The following is a 15916-nucleotide window of genomic DNA, read 5'->3' as shown; positions in this document are numbered from 1 at the left end:
GTACCTTGGTAGAATCACATTATCATTAGCAGCTTAAGTACATCACACATAAATGAGTTCATGGTAAATTTAGTTATCATTAACAAAATACAAGTAGTTTCACGCAAAAATTCTTATATGCAAAACCAAAGAATAAAAATTGAATCACAAATGCAATATCTGATGAAATACTGTATATTATATTTTAAGCATGTTGTAAGAATAATATAAAAGATCGGTTAAAGATATCAAAGGGACATTCAAACTCATAAAAAACCGGGGGCGATCTCAAGATATGAGTCTGGAAAAGTCACTTAAAACAGATCCTACTCCACATGTGGCACATGTCCCATTGCTCATGTCTAAGTACAAACCTTGCGATTGATCACATAAGGGGGAAAGAACAACAGGATTGTGTATATGAAATTTTGTCACAACATAGTGATAAACTTATTCAGCCAGTTTTTTTTAAAAGGGGGAGGGGGCGGGATTCAATAATATATCATTCAAAAAAATTTGAGTGTCAAAAAAAAAGGGGGTGTTGATGCCCCCTGGATCCGCCACTGATTAGGGAAACTTGCTTTACTCAATTTTAATGTGTGATAATAATCATCAGCAGTGTTACAATTTAAAGAAATAGGCTCTACAGATCAGCTAACTTTCAATTCAAATTTGCATTGCATTTCAATGTAAGATTGTATTATTTTGTAGCAGTTTATTCACAGAGAAACAATATTGATGACAATATTGATAACAATATTGATAACAACGAGAAATAGACTATAGATTCCATACCTGCCCAATGCCAATGCAATGGCCTTCTTCCATCTCTTGTCACTCTTGTGTTTGTATACCTTACTCATTCTTTTATATCTCACTTTCATCTTACTTTGAACATCTGGAGAGAAAACTGTGCATTAGGCCAATAAGAAATAGACTATAGATCCCATACTGTCACACAGAGCATGGTATAGATTTGTAGTACATCAGAGAATTTGTTCTATTGACAGTCGCATTCATCATTTTCTGTACAGTATGTAGATTTATGTTTTGATCTAGTTGGAATGAAAGAAGAAATAAGTGTGTCGTCATGGTGAATGTTTGTGTTTTGACAATGTCATTATATAAGAAACTATAGTAGGGAAGCTATATGGTGTTTTTTGGAGGATATAATTGTGTCTTTGCTTGGATGTTAATAAAAGTAACAGGTTAGTTTTCATTGATTATTAACAGCTTCCTCAAAAAGTTTTCCATGCAAAATATCGTGCTTGATAAAAACTGCATACAAAATAGTGTAAAATGGACAAGCATAGATTAATTCAGTTCCTAATTTCCATCATTTAAAGTTTGGCAGTAAAAAAAAAAATATTCCCTACAAAATGAACAAGCAATAATTTGAAGTTTTTATAACTTTCATAACTCCAGACTGAGAGATAAATTAAATTAATAATTAAGCATATTTTTTTAATTGAATTTTAACCCAGTTTTGTATTTACAATTATAATTCAGATTCAAAATTGAGCAACTTGTTTTAAAAAAATCAATTGTTATATATACGATATAGAAATACATTTTATTTCTCTTTTCCTTTTCTTGCGGAAAAAAAATAATATACAAGTAAGTGCTTTATATGACTTACATAATCCATGAGCAATCGTATTTGTGTGTTTTTAGTCATATCTATGTTAACATATTTGTGTGTACTTATATTTTCTGGTTCACCAAAGTCAGCTGTCTAAACATTCGTTCAAACCAATCTTTCTTATTGTATAACATAACACAAAATATTGACAATCTATACATGATTGACTTATTTCCTCGTCTCTCAGAGATGCTTCAGAGTTTGATTCAAAGCTCCAGAAAAGTTTGCTGAAGTGCATTCTAATTGTTCGGATGAGAGTTCCGATTTTAAATAGCTTTGATGAATAAGGTTTAGAAAATAAAAAGTTGCAAAAATCGGTAAATCTTTATAATTCTCACCGTGACTGTTTTAAATACTGGTATCTTGCAGTGCCATGCTATTGTTGTATACTTATTGAAGATCTTCAATACGTTTTGAAGTATTGAATTTTTATTACAAATTTAAAGCAACACCTGGATTAGGATGTTCTTGCTGGTATGTACTTTAAGTATAGCTAGAGATCAATTCATTTCTCCATTGACTTCAACAAAGACATTTATACAGTTATATAATGATGTTTCACTTTGTGGCTATCTTTTATACCTGAGTATAATTGAAAAGTAGTTTTGTACAGATTTGTTTGTAATAATATCGATCTTGCATACACTTTTGTTTTTTACTGATCAATTGTCATAGAGAATAAAAAGTAAGGTTCAGGTTGAGACCTTAATCTGACATATTTTAATGTGTCTGTATCTTTGAAGTATGGAAACTTGTCAAGCAACATGACTAAGCGGCCACATAATCAGTGGAGCAGGATCTTCTAACATAATTCCTTACACTGTGCACCTTCAAGATCACCCCTAGTTTTTAGTGGGGTTCATGTTGCTCAGTCTTTAGTTTTCTATTTTGTGTTTTGTGTTCTATTGTTTGTTAAAGTCCAGGTCTTTTTCTTTTTTAGCATTGGTTTTGTCAGTTTATTTTAGATTTATGAGTTTGAATGTCGTTTTCTTTTTTAGCCATGCAGCTTTGTTATTTTTTTTAGTCTTATGAATTTGAATGTCGACTCTAGTATCTTTTGGATCTCTTTTGTCAGTCATATTTTTTGTGAAAGCTTTAAAAGTTTTATTGTCATTCAGAGATTTTTGATGAAATGGAGGGGATATACTCCATTGAGTTCTTATACATTTGTTGGTGCTTTAAAAGCATTTGATAATCAGGTATAAGTCAGCCAATCTGAATGCATTTTTTAACCAAGCTTTAGAGAACTTGAACTCATCAAACATTTGTACTTTAGTTACTTTGATCCAGAGGTTAAGTTGTAACCACCAGTACTTTCTCATTTCCAACATGTTGCTACAGCTTGTATAGTTATTAAGGACATACTTAGTCAAAGTCATAGAAATGTTTGTTATTATTATTGAGTTAATGATGTATAGAAGCTGTAAGGTGATGAAGGTGACTACAATTTAATAAGAGGTCATAAAGGGCAGACTTTAAGGATCTCTATGGGAAGTCTAAATCTTGAAATAGTCACATGAATATGTGTTCCCAGTAGGCTGTTTATGGCCTCATTTCCTCTCTTAAGCTTTGCAAAGCTTGCTTTGAAATGATGACATACATGTTCTGAAAATCCTGGAAGTGATCTCTATTTCTTATGATTCTGTAAATTGTTTAGAAAATTGACAGTGGTTCATTATATGTATTTATGGGTGCTAACGTTGGGGAATTCTTTGTGTTGAGGTGAACTACTTGATAAATTCAACAAGTTTCCTTCAAAATTGACATTCAGAATTTATGCAAACCTTACGAGAATAAAGAATGAAAATACATGTTGTGCCTCATTCCACCAGAGTTTATATACTATCCAAAAATAGATGAATCCTGACTGTCAATTGACTGTTGCTATTTTGAAGTTTCCTCATTTTCTGTCAAGGATGTAATCATCTGTTACAATTGCATTTGACCTTTAAACTTATTGTTTATTAAACAAATGTTGATAAGTATTTATACAGATGATTTTATAGTCTGAAGGCCACATACATTTGCCTTAAAGCATTCAAATACAGATAATTTTATAGTCTGAAGGCCACATACATTTTGCCTAAGCATTCAAATACAGATGATTTTATAGTCTGAAGGCCACATACATTTTGCCTAAGCATTCAAATACAGATGATTTTATAGTCTGAAGGCCACATACATTTTGCCTAAGCATTCAAATACAGATGATTTTATAGTCTGAAGGCCACTTACATTTGCCTAAGCATTCAAATACAGATGATTTTATAGTCTGAAGGCCACATACATTTGCCTAAGCATTCAAATACAGATGATTTTATAGTCTGAAGGCCACATATATTTGCCTAAGCATTCAAATACAGATGATTTTATAGTCTGAAGGCCACATACATTTGCCTAAGCGTTCAAATACTGATGAAATGAAAGCTGGAGCGTGCGCGCACTGCTTTCATCCTCTTCTTAAACATGTTAAAAGGTGACATTTGTTCCTTCATTCAAATACAATTGAACTAAAAGACCCCTGAGCTCCATCCTCTGTCTTTATAAGGTGAATTGGCCGTTGACTTTTCCTCATTATTGTTCCGTTTACAAGCTGTGTTTTCCTTCTATTGTTATGTTGAAATGACAGATTAAATTATAAATATCAGATATACATAAAGTGAATATATTAATGCATCAAAGTGGCAGATGAAAAGAAAAAGTACATTTTCTTTATGTCTATACAAAACTCAACCTGGCTAAGAAAGTTCACAGTTAACGGTCAGAATGGCATGTACTAATCTGCTGTCTTGTTATTCTGGACTTGAGTATTTTCAATCATTTAAATGACCGATTAAAAGGAAGAGTACATCTCTAAATGTTCATAAAAAGCTGAGCCTGGCTCAAGAAAGTTCACAATTAACGGTCAAAATGACAGGTACCAATCAGTTGTCTTGTATTTCTTGACTGGAGTATTTTCTATCATTTAAATAAATGTCTAAAAAGGAAAGAACATTTAAAGTGCAGATACCCCATCTAACAATTTGGCAAGTATATGAATTCAATGTATACTGTAAAAATCATACTGATTCAAATAAGCAAATAAACATTTACTTGTAGAAACTTCTTCCAAAACTAAAGACCAGTCCAGGTTTTACAATATGACCTTGAGTAACATACAAATAAGTACAATATATATCCTTCCTATATTTGAATAAGAAAGATTAAACAAGAAATTGTTTGGTTGTAATTGGTTTATGTAAAGTTGTACTGTGTGACATTGTGAAGTAAGAAAAGGTTATTATGTGCTATACTGTTGCATTAAAAAGAATGTGAAACATTGAGAATTCAATACTCAAGCCTCTAAAAATACCAATGCTTATTTTGAGTTCAAATTTCTGATTTTTTTTTGTTTTTTTTTGGTTTTTTTTGGTCATTTAGTTGTAAACTTTTCAAAAAGCTACTCTGAAACCACAGTGGGCCTTTTAAGCCAAAGTACAGATAATTGTTTTTGTATTATATGTAATGCTTATAAGGGAGCTACCATTTGATTTTTATGGGGGGGCTAGGATGAAATTTGAAAAAAATAGGCAGGACAGGAGTTTTGAGTTAAAAAAAAAGGCAGGATGAGACACTTGCAAAAAAAAAAAGTCAGGACAACAATTTAGGTAAAAAAAAGTCAGGATAAACTAAAAAAAAAAAAGGCAGGACCGAACAGAGTGAAAAATAAAAAGGCAGGACAGAGATTACAGCTAAAAAAAAATGCAGGACAAAATTTTTCATCCTAGCCCCCCCATAAAAATCAAATGGTCAACTCCCTAACATTCTCAAGCAATATTATTTGATGCATTTTTGCCTTGCTTTCTTTTATGATATTTTCAATGATTTTCTTTATTACAATTATTCTGTTCAAAAGTTAATAATTCTGGCTTGGAATTTCATATATTTTTAGATATTGAGTTAGGTAGATTCTTAAATGGAACTCTATTATGGACTTAATTTCCCTCTGTTTTCTGGATTCCACACTCTTTATACATACCAGTACCCTTTTAGCCAGATAGAAATCAACCATAATACAGGTGCTTGTATACAGGATCAGGAATGTAGAGCTTAAATCTGTGAGATTAATTAGATATTGGCTATAATACAGGTGGATTAATAAGATATTGGCTATAATACAGGTGGATTAATTGATATTTGTTTAGCGTATGCAGGTTAATTAGTAATGACATATAATATACTTACCTTAATTAGTACAAGGTGACCTGGGTTGTATTTTCATCAGCGTAAGTCAGATTTGTTATTATAACAGATATATGTCAAACAAAAAGTTTTTTCTGCGGTATTTATTGTTTATATAATAATTGCCAGAGTTATAAGAGGATCAACATAGCATAACGAAAAATGTAAATATGAATATATTTTGGAAATATGGTGAGAACAGAGAGAGAATGAATGCTAGACAATTTTACACCTAGTACAAAAATTCCATTGAAATATGGCCACTTGCATTGAAATAAAAATCTAAATTTTGGTTTGCTGATAAAAGCAATTACACTGAAAAATGGCACAGTGTATCTAAGAATTGTTAGGGTAATATGTGCCCCTTTCTCTCCCCCCTAAAAAAAAACCCCAAAAAATTCTGAGTCCATTTACAGAGGGGCCTCAGGTACAAAAAAAAAGTGACTTTGGAAATATGAATTTTTAAGAAGTAAATCCTCGGGCGTCGTTATGTTCCTCCTTATGGTTTATATTTTTAGTAATTTGCTTTGAACGAGATTGACAAAATACTGAATTAAACATATTAACCAAAATTTATGCTTTATGTCATTGAAAGTCTTTCTGGTTTATATATATTTTAAGAAATAATAGCTTTGAATCAGAGTGACATCTTGTCTTGTCAAATTTAGAATTATTGATAATCAAGTTGAAAACACTTCAGTTAGGATTGAAATAGCACTTTTAATGTAAGTTTAATTATGTGTGGGTGATAATCAGGCAGTGATTATCAGATTAAAGAGATTATCAGATTTGATGATCAACCATCTGGAACTGTAGACACCTTGGTTGATATATCAAAACTTTCTTGGGCGTAACTAATAGCAGTTAGATAGTAACATCTTCAGAAGAAATTTCCCTGATGTGTATTGATTAAACTATTTATAGCTCTAAAGTCAGTGCTTCAGTACTCTGATGATGGTAAAAATAAAGAAATTTGGATTAATGAGAAGGTTCCAACTCCCAGAGAGATTAAAGTTGACCTTAGACAACATGTTAGATGAATTTGGCTTTTCTTTTTATGTCTCTTCAGTGCAATTTGTTTCTACGTAATTTTTACAATCTTTGGTTCCAAATATTTTGGTTTAAGCATTCAGTGAGTATATCATGTTTAATTCACAAGCTTGAATTTTTTGTCAATGACTTTCTAAAGACTACTGTATATAGTTGTACCTCAGCATGATGTTGATGGTTCTCTGAAGAAACTGTCACTTTGGTCAATTGTGTTTGTATTGTTGGATTGCTTACATTTATTTTGAAATATCCAGGTGGAAATATGTCTAGCAAATTGTGATATTCAGGCTTAAATTATTAATCGCATTGCTTCAAAATAGAAAAACAAGGAATATGGGAATCATGATCCATCCATGACAAAAAATCAGTATGTGTACATAAAAATAGACACAAAAAAAAGGAACAGCACTTTTATTGCTGTTCTTCATCTGGAAGTCACAAAGTCTTTAACTTAGGGCAAAAAAAAATTTCACCTCTAAAAAAACTTTTAAGATAGCCCCTTCAGCACTTATTTGAGAGGAATTCTAATATGTTTACTCTTCAAATGATCATAAACTTTGAATAAAGGTTAAAATAACAGACCATAATAGAGGGATCCAGAAGATTTCTTTAGATTTGTATATTATGAGCATTAAAAATACAGATTAATCTGAATTCCGCCCTAATTTGAAACTCCCACAAACTTCTGATCACAATCATTGAGGTTGTTGAGTAGATTATGATAGTTCTGCATTAATTCAAACGTTTCTGGTACATCTGTCATTATCTAAAGTGTGATGTAAAAACATTTCATATCTCTGTAAAGATTATCTAATACTAATCTAATTCACAACTCATCATAGCTGCAAATTCAATTATTGAAAAATATTCAAGATTCTATTTTTTGTTATCTGTGTGAAAAGAATGTTTTTCCATTATTGAAAGTTTTGTAGCTCATCATATCACAAGTATTTTGTAATTTTATCACAATTCCACTCTGTTACTCTTATGATTGTTGATATCAAAACATACAAATTTTCTTTGATGTACTAAAATTGAAAAACGAAACAGTATGCAACTTTGTTAAGTTGTGTTATTCTGACAAGTCAGTGTGGTTTTAAAATGTTTTATTATCAAATTCTTTTTTCAAAGCTTGTTTATAGAAATGTTACGTTATGGTATTTAAAAGACTGCTTAGATTTTTGATATCTTATATATTTTTGGAAAGTGAAGAGTCTGGGTGTTGAAAGTAATGATGATTTCTCAACTCTGTATACTACACTACCACATCATCTTTTCAAACAGAAAATGGTATTTTGATAAATCTCTGCTGTGTAACAAATAAAGCTACTCAGGTATCGATGGTAGTAATTATAATTCATATATAATCATGATAATCATTGGAAAAGTTGTGAAAGGTACAACCACAATAATAGATGCAAGTTCTCTGTAATATTGAAAAAGATGATACTTTCTCTCAATGGTACTTGTTTAGTCGATAATTGTCACATTAGGTCACAATTTTAACCAGTGTTTTGTGTTACAGGGTAAATTGAGAATGTCTAGAAAGAGACGAGAAGAAACATTAAAACGGGTCACATTTCCAAACTGTGACTCTGATTCGTCAACGGATTCCAGTATAGAATATGAGGTATACATGCATGATCTCAAATTACGCATGTGTTTCAAAAATTCCTGGCCTACTCAATGAAAAATTTAACATTGATTTGAAGTAACTGTTTATGATGCATGCTTTATGATTGATGCTGTTAGATTAGGACATATGGTTGAAATCCCTGCTTCTTCCTTGGTTAGGAACCCCCCTTTAAAAATGGCTGGACTAGCCCCTTAATTTCAATGAATAAGAAAGGACATGTTTAATAGGTGTTCTAATTATAAGTTAAAGCAAAAGTACCATGAAATAGGGAAAAAATTATGTATCAAGTTTTTATTACCAATACCTTCATATTTTCAACAACTTTTTCTGTGATGGACTAGTACTTGGAATGCATCTTTTGATTGCTCTAGGAACTTGAAAATACTGACCTTGACATTAGTTTCTTACAATTTTGATGACATAACTAAAATTTTACACTGGAATTTCTAAAATTTTTATGACTATTTGCAATTTGATATAGATAGAAAATTGTAAATCTTGCTGCATTAATTAAACATTAAAATATTCTTGAAATAATTCTAGCACTTAAAGTTACTTATGTAACCCTGGCATACTGATATTTTAATACTGATATTAAAGACCCCGTGTTATAATTTGCTATTTACTACATTATACTAAGACATATAGTAGTAAATTTCTTCGGCCATATGTTGCACACAGGAATGTTGTGCGTATTAATGTGTAAATATTGTCAATTACAAACCCTGTTAACTCTTGACAAAGGTTTCAAGTTAGTATAATCTATCTTTCCCTGCATGTGGAAGGATTTCCATACTAAACTCAGACTTCTTGTCGCCAATCGTGTTGTTATTACAGTATGTTACATGCATGTCAAAATAACTTTTTTTTATTGAATATTGTGTAATATTAGGTTAAATATGTAGAGTCTTCATGTTGGTTGTTGCTCTTTATCATGTTTATTTGGAACATTCAGTGACTAACATATTGTCAAACCTGTATGTCAAGGTCAACCATGAGACCAGAGAAAACTGACCTTATATTAGAGAGGTGACCTTTGAATTGAGGAATTCAGGTTCAGAGTCTTAATGTTGGTTATTGCTTTTAATTGAAGGCATTCAGTGACTAACTTCTAGTCAATTGTGTATGTCAAGGTCAACCTTGAGACCAGAGAGGTGACCTTTGAATTGAGGAATTCAGGTTCAATAAGTGCAAATATGTAGAGTCTTGATGTTGGTTATTGCTCTTTACATTGAGGATGATTCAGTGACTAACATCTAGTCAAATTTGTTTGTCAAGGTCATCCTTGACACCAGACAAAACTGACTTTATATGAGAGAGCTAACATTTGAATTGAGGAATTCAGGTTCAATAAGTGCAAATATGTTACATGGTTGTTGTTGGTTCAATGCTCCTTAATGGGGAATTCAGTGACTAACATCTTAAGTCAAAACTGTATGTCAAGGTCAACCATGAGTCCAGAGCATTAAAACTGATCTTTAAGGAATTCTGGTTCAATTTGTGCAAATATGTAGAGTCTGGATGTTGGTTAATGCTCATCTAAACAGTTAATCCTATTTGATAATGTCTAGAGCAGAAACCAGAAAAACTGGCCTCAATATAGAGAGTTGACCTTTGAACTGAGGTGAAAAATGCATAGGTATTACTACAGTGGGACACGACATGTGTGCATGACCTTGTGACAGGGAAGGTTTTCACTTGAGAGAAAATTTATTATTTATCACTGAGATTAAAAAAGTAGCTAAAATTAGAAAATAAAAATTTTAAATTTAAAATGATTTAAAAGGATAAAAAATGGGTAAAGTAAATATATCGCATCTTTTTATTTTTATATTAAAGTTCATATTGACCTGGTTATTAAGCAAATCTAGTGTACAGATCATTCAGCTGGATTGCTACAAATTTATGTAACACTTGTAAACTTAGCTACTATAAGTTTGTGTAAGTCCAACACATGTTGCAGGGAGGAATGTATGTTAGCATTTATATATAACTATTGTCAATTATAGACTTGGTTAACTCCTGACAAACATGTCCATTCACTTTAATCAGGATTTTACTGTACATGGACAGATTTTCGAAGTAGGATGAGACTTTATTATGTGTCCACTAAGGTATGCTACACCATATTATAATTGTTATTTTTGGTATTAGGCACTGACCACTTATTTTGGAGGCTTCCATCTTGGACACACAATTTCCTTTTTCAAATTTAATCTTAGAAAAATAATTTTTTCAATAAACAACAGGAAAAAGGATTCTGAAGACAATAAAATGTTTTTTTTGTAATTGTAATTTACATTTTTCTTAGTTCTTGAGAAACATTATACATATGTATATATAAACTGATATTTGCCTCCTTCTGATATACTTGACTGCAATTGGCAAAAGCATTTCATATGTTAAAATTTTGAAAAGAGATTAAGAGAATTATAATATTCAACATTTTTCTTGCTTTCTTGCTTTTTTTTTTTTTGCTTTTTTTTTATATATATATATACATATTTGATTAGTTTAACAAACAATTTTTTTTTTTATTAAATCTCTCCTGAAAACAAAATGAAGTTAAATCCAAATAAAAAAATTGGATGCAGGAATTAATACAGTGTAATTTTCATCCTTGTTTAAGCACAAACAAATGCTAAGAAATTAATTTGCCCAAACCTGATGCGATTGTTAAGATCAAAGAAGCTGATATAATATCGACATGCAGTTTAACATAGTGTAAGTTTCCATGTTTTGATCAAAGAATCATTAAGGAAAATAACCTTGAAGTTTCTATTGACCCTGAAGTTCTTTCTGTTAAACATAGGTCAAATTACACTGTAAAGATTTATAGCAATTTTCAAATAACTAAAAATCAAAGTGATCGTTATCTTAATACCATTTAGTTTTTAACAAACCTTCCCTTTATTTTATCCATGTAAAAAATTCAAAGATTTGTTTTTCTTTGACTAAAATCCAGTGCAACTTTTTTCCATGTAAAAATCAAATTATCTGCTTTCTTTGACTTAAATCTAGGACAACTTTTTCAAACCTTGCAGATACATGTACATAGATCATGCTTCATTATCCTTGAAGTATATCAAACAAGGTCACTGTTTAGTGTTATCTAGATTATAGATTATAGGTTACTGTTTCCTGGGTGTAGTAAGATAATTTATTTGAAATTGTATAAAAAATGTGTTTTTATTGTACATGTATTCAAAAGTGTAACAACTGACGATTAAAAACCAAAGTAAATATGTCTTTGATATGTTTCAAAAGTAAAAAAAAAAAGATGTGCATAATAGATTGTTTTAAAGATGATTAAATTTGAAGGGGCTTTGAATGTAGATATTGATTTGGATTTTGTACAATTCTTATATTTACTTCTGCTAAAGATCAGACTTCTGCTAAAGATCATAATAAAATTCTGTTATCTGCTCTTTGGTCGGGATTTGTATCTGTGACATATTCCCCATTTTCATTCTCAATTTGATGTTAATTAAACAATTTTGTTAAAATGACAAAATGTTCTTACACAATACAAACTAGCTGCTCTACTAAAAACAACACATCACTTATGTAATGTTTGGCCTAGTTTTATACAAATCACTATTGTTTGTTTTAAGATTTAACCACAAGAAAAACCTCAAACTAACTTGTTATGTAACTTGTTTTCATCAGGTGGATCAGATTTCTTAACTTTGTTAAAGATACTAGTCTATCAACAATGAGGCATTAAACTTTGTTCATATTTAGGGGGATCTGTAGGATGAAGAGTTTTTCAAGTCCATTTAAGTCCTTATTATCTTTATATTTTCAAACATAGTCTGATATTCTTCATTGATATTGCAAATCATATGTTTTAATAAAAACGAGTCCTTAACCAATCCAAATTGCAGTACTTTTAAAAAATCTAGGTTTTCTTTACCTCAGACTAATAACTGATACTTCTAAAAAGATTGTTATATATATAAAAAAAAGATGTGGTATGATTGGCAACTCTTCACAGGGGACCAAATGACAGAAATTAACAACTATAGGTCATAGTACGGCCTTCTACAAGGAGCATAGACCATACCTTATTATAGCTAGCTGTAAAGTATTATTTATATGCTACATTTGAAAAGGTTTTTAATTAGTGTAGTTTCATGTGGAAAGTATCTGTAACAAATCCAGTTATGTTGGTCTGTAACCAGCCTAAAAATTATTTTCTGTCCATGCAACACGAAATTATATTTTTTGTTTACATTCCTGCATGCACAAATCTTCCCTTTGTGTCCCATATTCTCTCTTTGTACTTAAATGGACTTTGAAGTTTGAAAGACTTTGGATACTGTTCAAAATATTAAATATGATATGATTTTGACAAAGGGAATATCTATAAGATAATATCATTTAAGCATGAAGGTTATCTAATAATTAGTAGAGTTCAATCTTATTTACTATGTTGGTACATACTGTAAAACAAAAATTATCTGAACCAAATATTTAGAATTGGGTTTTATTGAAGTTATCTCCCTTCAAAACATCTAAAATTGGAGGAGTTATCTATCTTGAAAATTTGATTTGGGAAAATGGAGTTATTTCCCTTTGATCAAAACAATTTTTTTGGAAGAACTTTACAACACTCGATCATTTATTAAATTCAACAAAAAAATTATGAATTGGTACTGCCAATGTAACATAGTCTTCGTATGAATATATAAGTGAAAAACATAATTTTCTTTAAGGCTTATACATGTAAGATTTCCAGGTGCCTGACTCAAGACTTAATCTTAATTCCTTGTTGAAAAATTTGTAGGACTAAGTTTCATGTACATCCACTCCAATTATACCTTGTTAGTCAAATGTTTATAATGATCTTACAATTAACACCAGAAGAAATTATGATTGAGTAATACAATTTAAACTTAAAGAAAGAATAAGTGTGAATTAAACTTCAATCTTAAATTACAGTTAGGACACTAATTCCCTATAATGATTATAATGCTGTTAAATCCAAGTTAATTTTTGGCCCAGTTCCTAAACACTATATTATTATGAGTAATTTTATAGTGGCATCAGTGTCACAGGGAGCCTCTGTGAATATTTGTGACAAATTTTTTTTTTCTTTCTGGTATGCTGTCTAGTACGTTGCACATCACCTAGAATATGCTTCATGAACTCTTAAATAGTTTTTCAGTTGAATTATTTTGCATGGAATATTTGTTTGAAATAGAATAGTGCTGTTTGTTTTTGGGACTGTCTTTATTCAAATCATTAAGATTTATCTGTAATTAAGACAATCTAATATTGGCATTCATTGCATAGATCTGTGATCTAAAGGATGTTATTTTCTTAAGACACAATTCTTTTCAACTATATTAGTGTATGGATGTTTTGGCAATTTTGTGTATAAATTTTGGACTTTTTTATTCAGCCACTCTTTGAAAGGGCCATTTTATAATCTAGCTAGAGGCAAGTGGATGTTATAAAACATTGACGACACAAGTTTATTATTTTGATTTATTTAAGGGTCAATTTTTTTTTTATGTTTTGAATTTAAAATTACTACAATGTTAAATACATAAACATTAACATTAAAATATGCACAACATTTAAAAAGTCGGAAGAATTTTTTGCTTGATTTAAATTCAAACTTTTTAGTTTCAACTGTAATTAAAGATAAATTAGCCTAGTCACGATGTTTGTAAAACTTTGATTTTTTAGTTTGATATTGTGTTTTTAGACTCGTCAGTGTCTGCATGTTATTTAGTAAAGGATTTTAAATTAAGTTCAAACTGACAATTGACTGTCATACATTAGAATATCTCAATTGTAATTCTAATTAAACATTTTGACATTTCTTTTAAAATTTGGACTTAGTGGAGTCAATTTTATAATTTCTTAGGATAAATATTGACAATTACAGAAAAGGTTAAATCTGTGGATTGTGAATAGTAGACACAGTTAAATTTCTTGACATCAATCTGTGGTTTTATTGTGTCAAATGTGAGATACAATGTTGAGTTTCAGTGTTGGATATAAATGTGATCTTTGTTACTTAAGCTGTGAGTTATATTGATAAACACTTAACAGTAGGAAAATTTGTTTAAGATGGACCAGGGGTTCAAATTAGTCTAGATCCTGTTTTTCTTAGGAGGGGACTTTTGATTTAAGTTACTTTAAAGTCTAAGGACCTCCCATTCTTGACTTCAGCCTTTGTAAAGGACATTTTGGCTTCCTTAAGGCTTAAGGAGATTCCTTGCCCTTGAAAATTCAAATAATCTTGGACCTTAAAGTTAATTTTGAGCAAATTTCTCCAATACCATTAGATTAAAAAAGAAGATTAATAAATCTTTTGGGGCTTTATAGAAGAAAATTGTTAATCCAATGATGTTCATATTTGTGCAATGGTCCATTAAAATGACCATTCTGCATTTGGGCTTATTCCACAATATGTATGATAAAGACATAATTGAATAAGTAATAATTGTTTTGGTAGTAAATTTGCTTTTTGGCTTGTATGCTTTTGTACCTGTCTCAATTTAATTAAGTCTGTGGTAGATGCCTACAGCAAGGTGGGTGGGTGGGTGTTAAATTATCATGGTATATAGATTAGATTATTGAAATGATAGCAATATAATATCACCAAAAAAAAAGTTTGGGCAACTACTATACAAAGGAGTTATTTTAGTTAAAGAGCAATTTTCTGTATAGTCGATTCAGATTTGCTGAATAAGGGATAATTATAAAATGAATAGTTGTTCAAAGTGACATTGAGAGTATATATTTTAAACATTTTATGAATGGTTCTGACAATGTGCAGTGACAGGATGATTAATGGCTTTTATTTAAATTGTATAAATATTGTGTTTCTCATCTAATCCTTCCTCACTAATGTAACCACATAAAGATAATATAATCCTCCCTCAAGAATATGCAGTACAGAAGTTGGGTCAGGTGAAAAGCTAATTGATAGAAATTCAACAAAATGTATTGAAAATACCCACTTGAAAAAAGTAACGACAATCTCCATTGTACACGACACAATAATGTGTTCTAATTGCAACCATCTTATAATGTTCTAGCACAATTTTCATACTCAGACTCAGAAATCCACTAATCACACTCCTGGATTTAATGTTTCGAGCACTGATTTTGTACACCTAGTACTGTTCAGTTTTATGACAGAGGGCCCTGTTTCTTCTACTACAAATCCAACCTCAGGTCCTGATGATTACAGGCATTATTAATTCGGTTCCCTTTACAAAGAAATTTTAATCTGTTTGATTACAATATGACCTCTGCATGAGCAAAATTTTTATAATTTTAACAGTATGCTGAATCTGAATTAAGGTGGTACCTAACACTTGCACTAAAATTACTTTGGCTCGTTTAATTTTCATAAAATTTTGTAA

General features: G+C 30.5%; 1 protein-coding gene across 6 annotated transcripts in view; it reads left to right on the top strand.

The window, feature by feature from the left end:
- Positions 1-15916, top strand: part of LOC139502863 (serine-rich adhesin for platelets-like) — a 127249-nt gene that overhangs the window by 46634 nt on the left and 64699 nt on the right. For 2 of the 6 annotated variants that reach the window (XM_071292491.1, XM_071292492.1), the window contains one exon: positions 8418-8522. The exons of 2 other annotated variants lie outside the window; for them this stretch is intronic. In XM_071292491.1, the coding sequence (XP_071148592.1) occupies positions 8418-8522 (105 nt within the window). Of the gene's footprint in view, positions 1-8417; positions 8523-10528; positions 10643-14208; positions 14567-15916 lie in introns of those variants that run through there. 2 more of the 6 variants (XM_071292494.1, XM_071292496.1) reach the window with 2 other exon arrangements.

The sequence above is a fragment of the Mytilus edulis genome, chromosome 14 (assembly GCF_963676685.1).
Source record: "Mytilus edulis chromosome 14, xbMytEdul2.2, whole genome shotgun sequence".
Classification (NCBI taxonomy): domain Eukaryota; kingdom Metazoa; phylum Mollusca; class Bivalvia; order Mytilida; family Mytilidae; genus Mytilus; species Mytilus edulis.
This window is presented reverse-complemented; position numbering and strand designations above follow the sequence as displayed.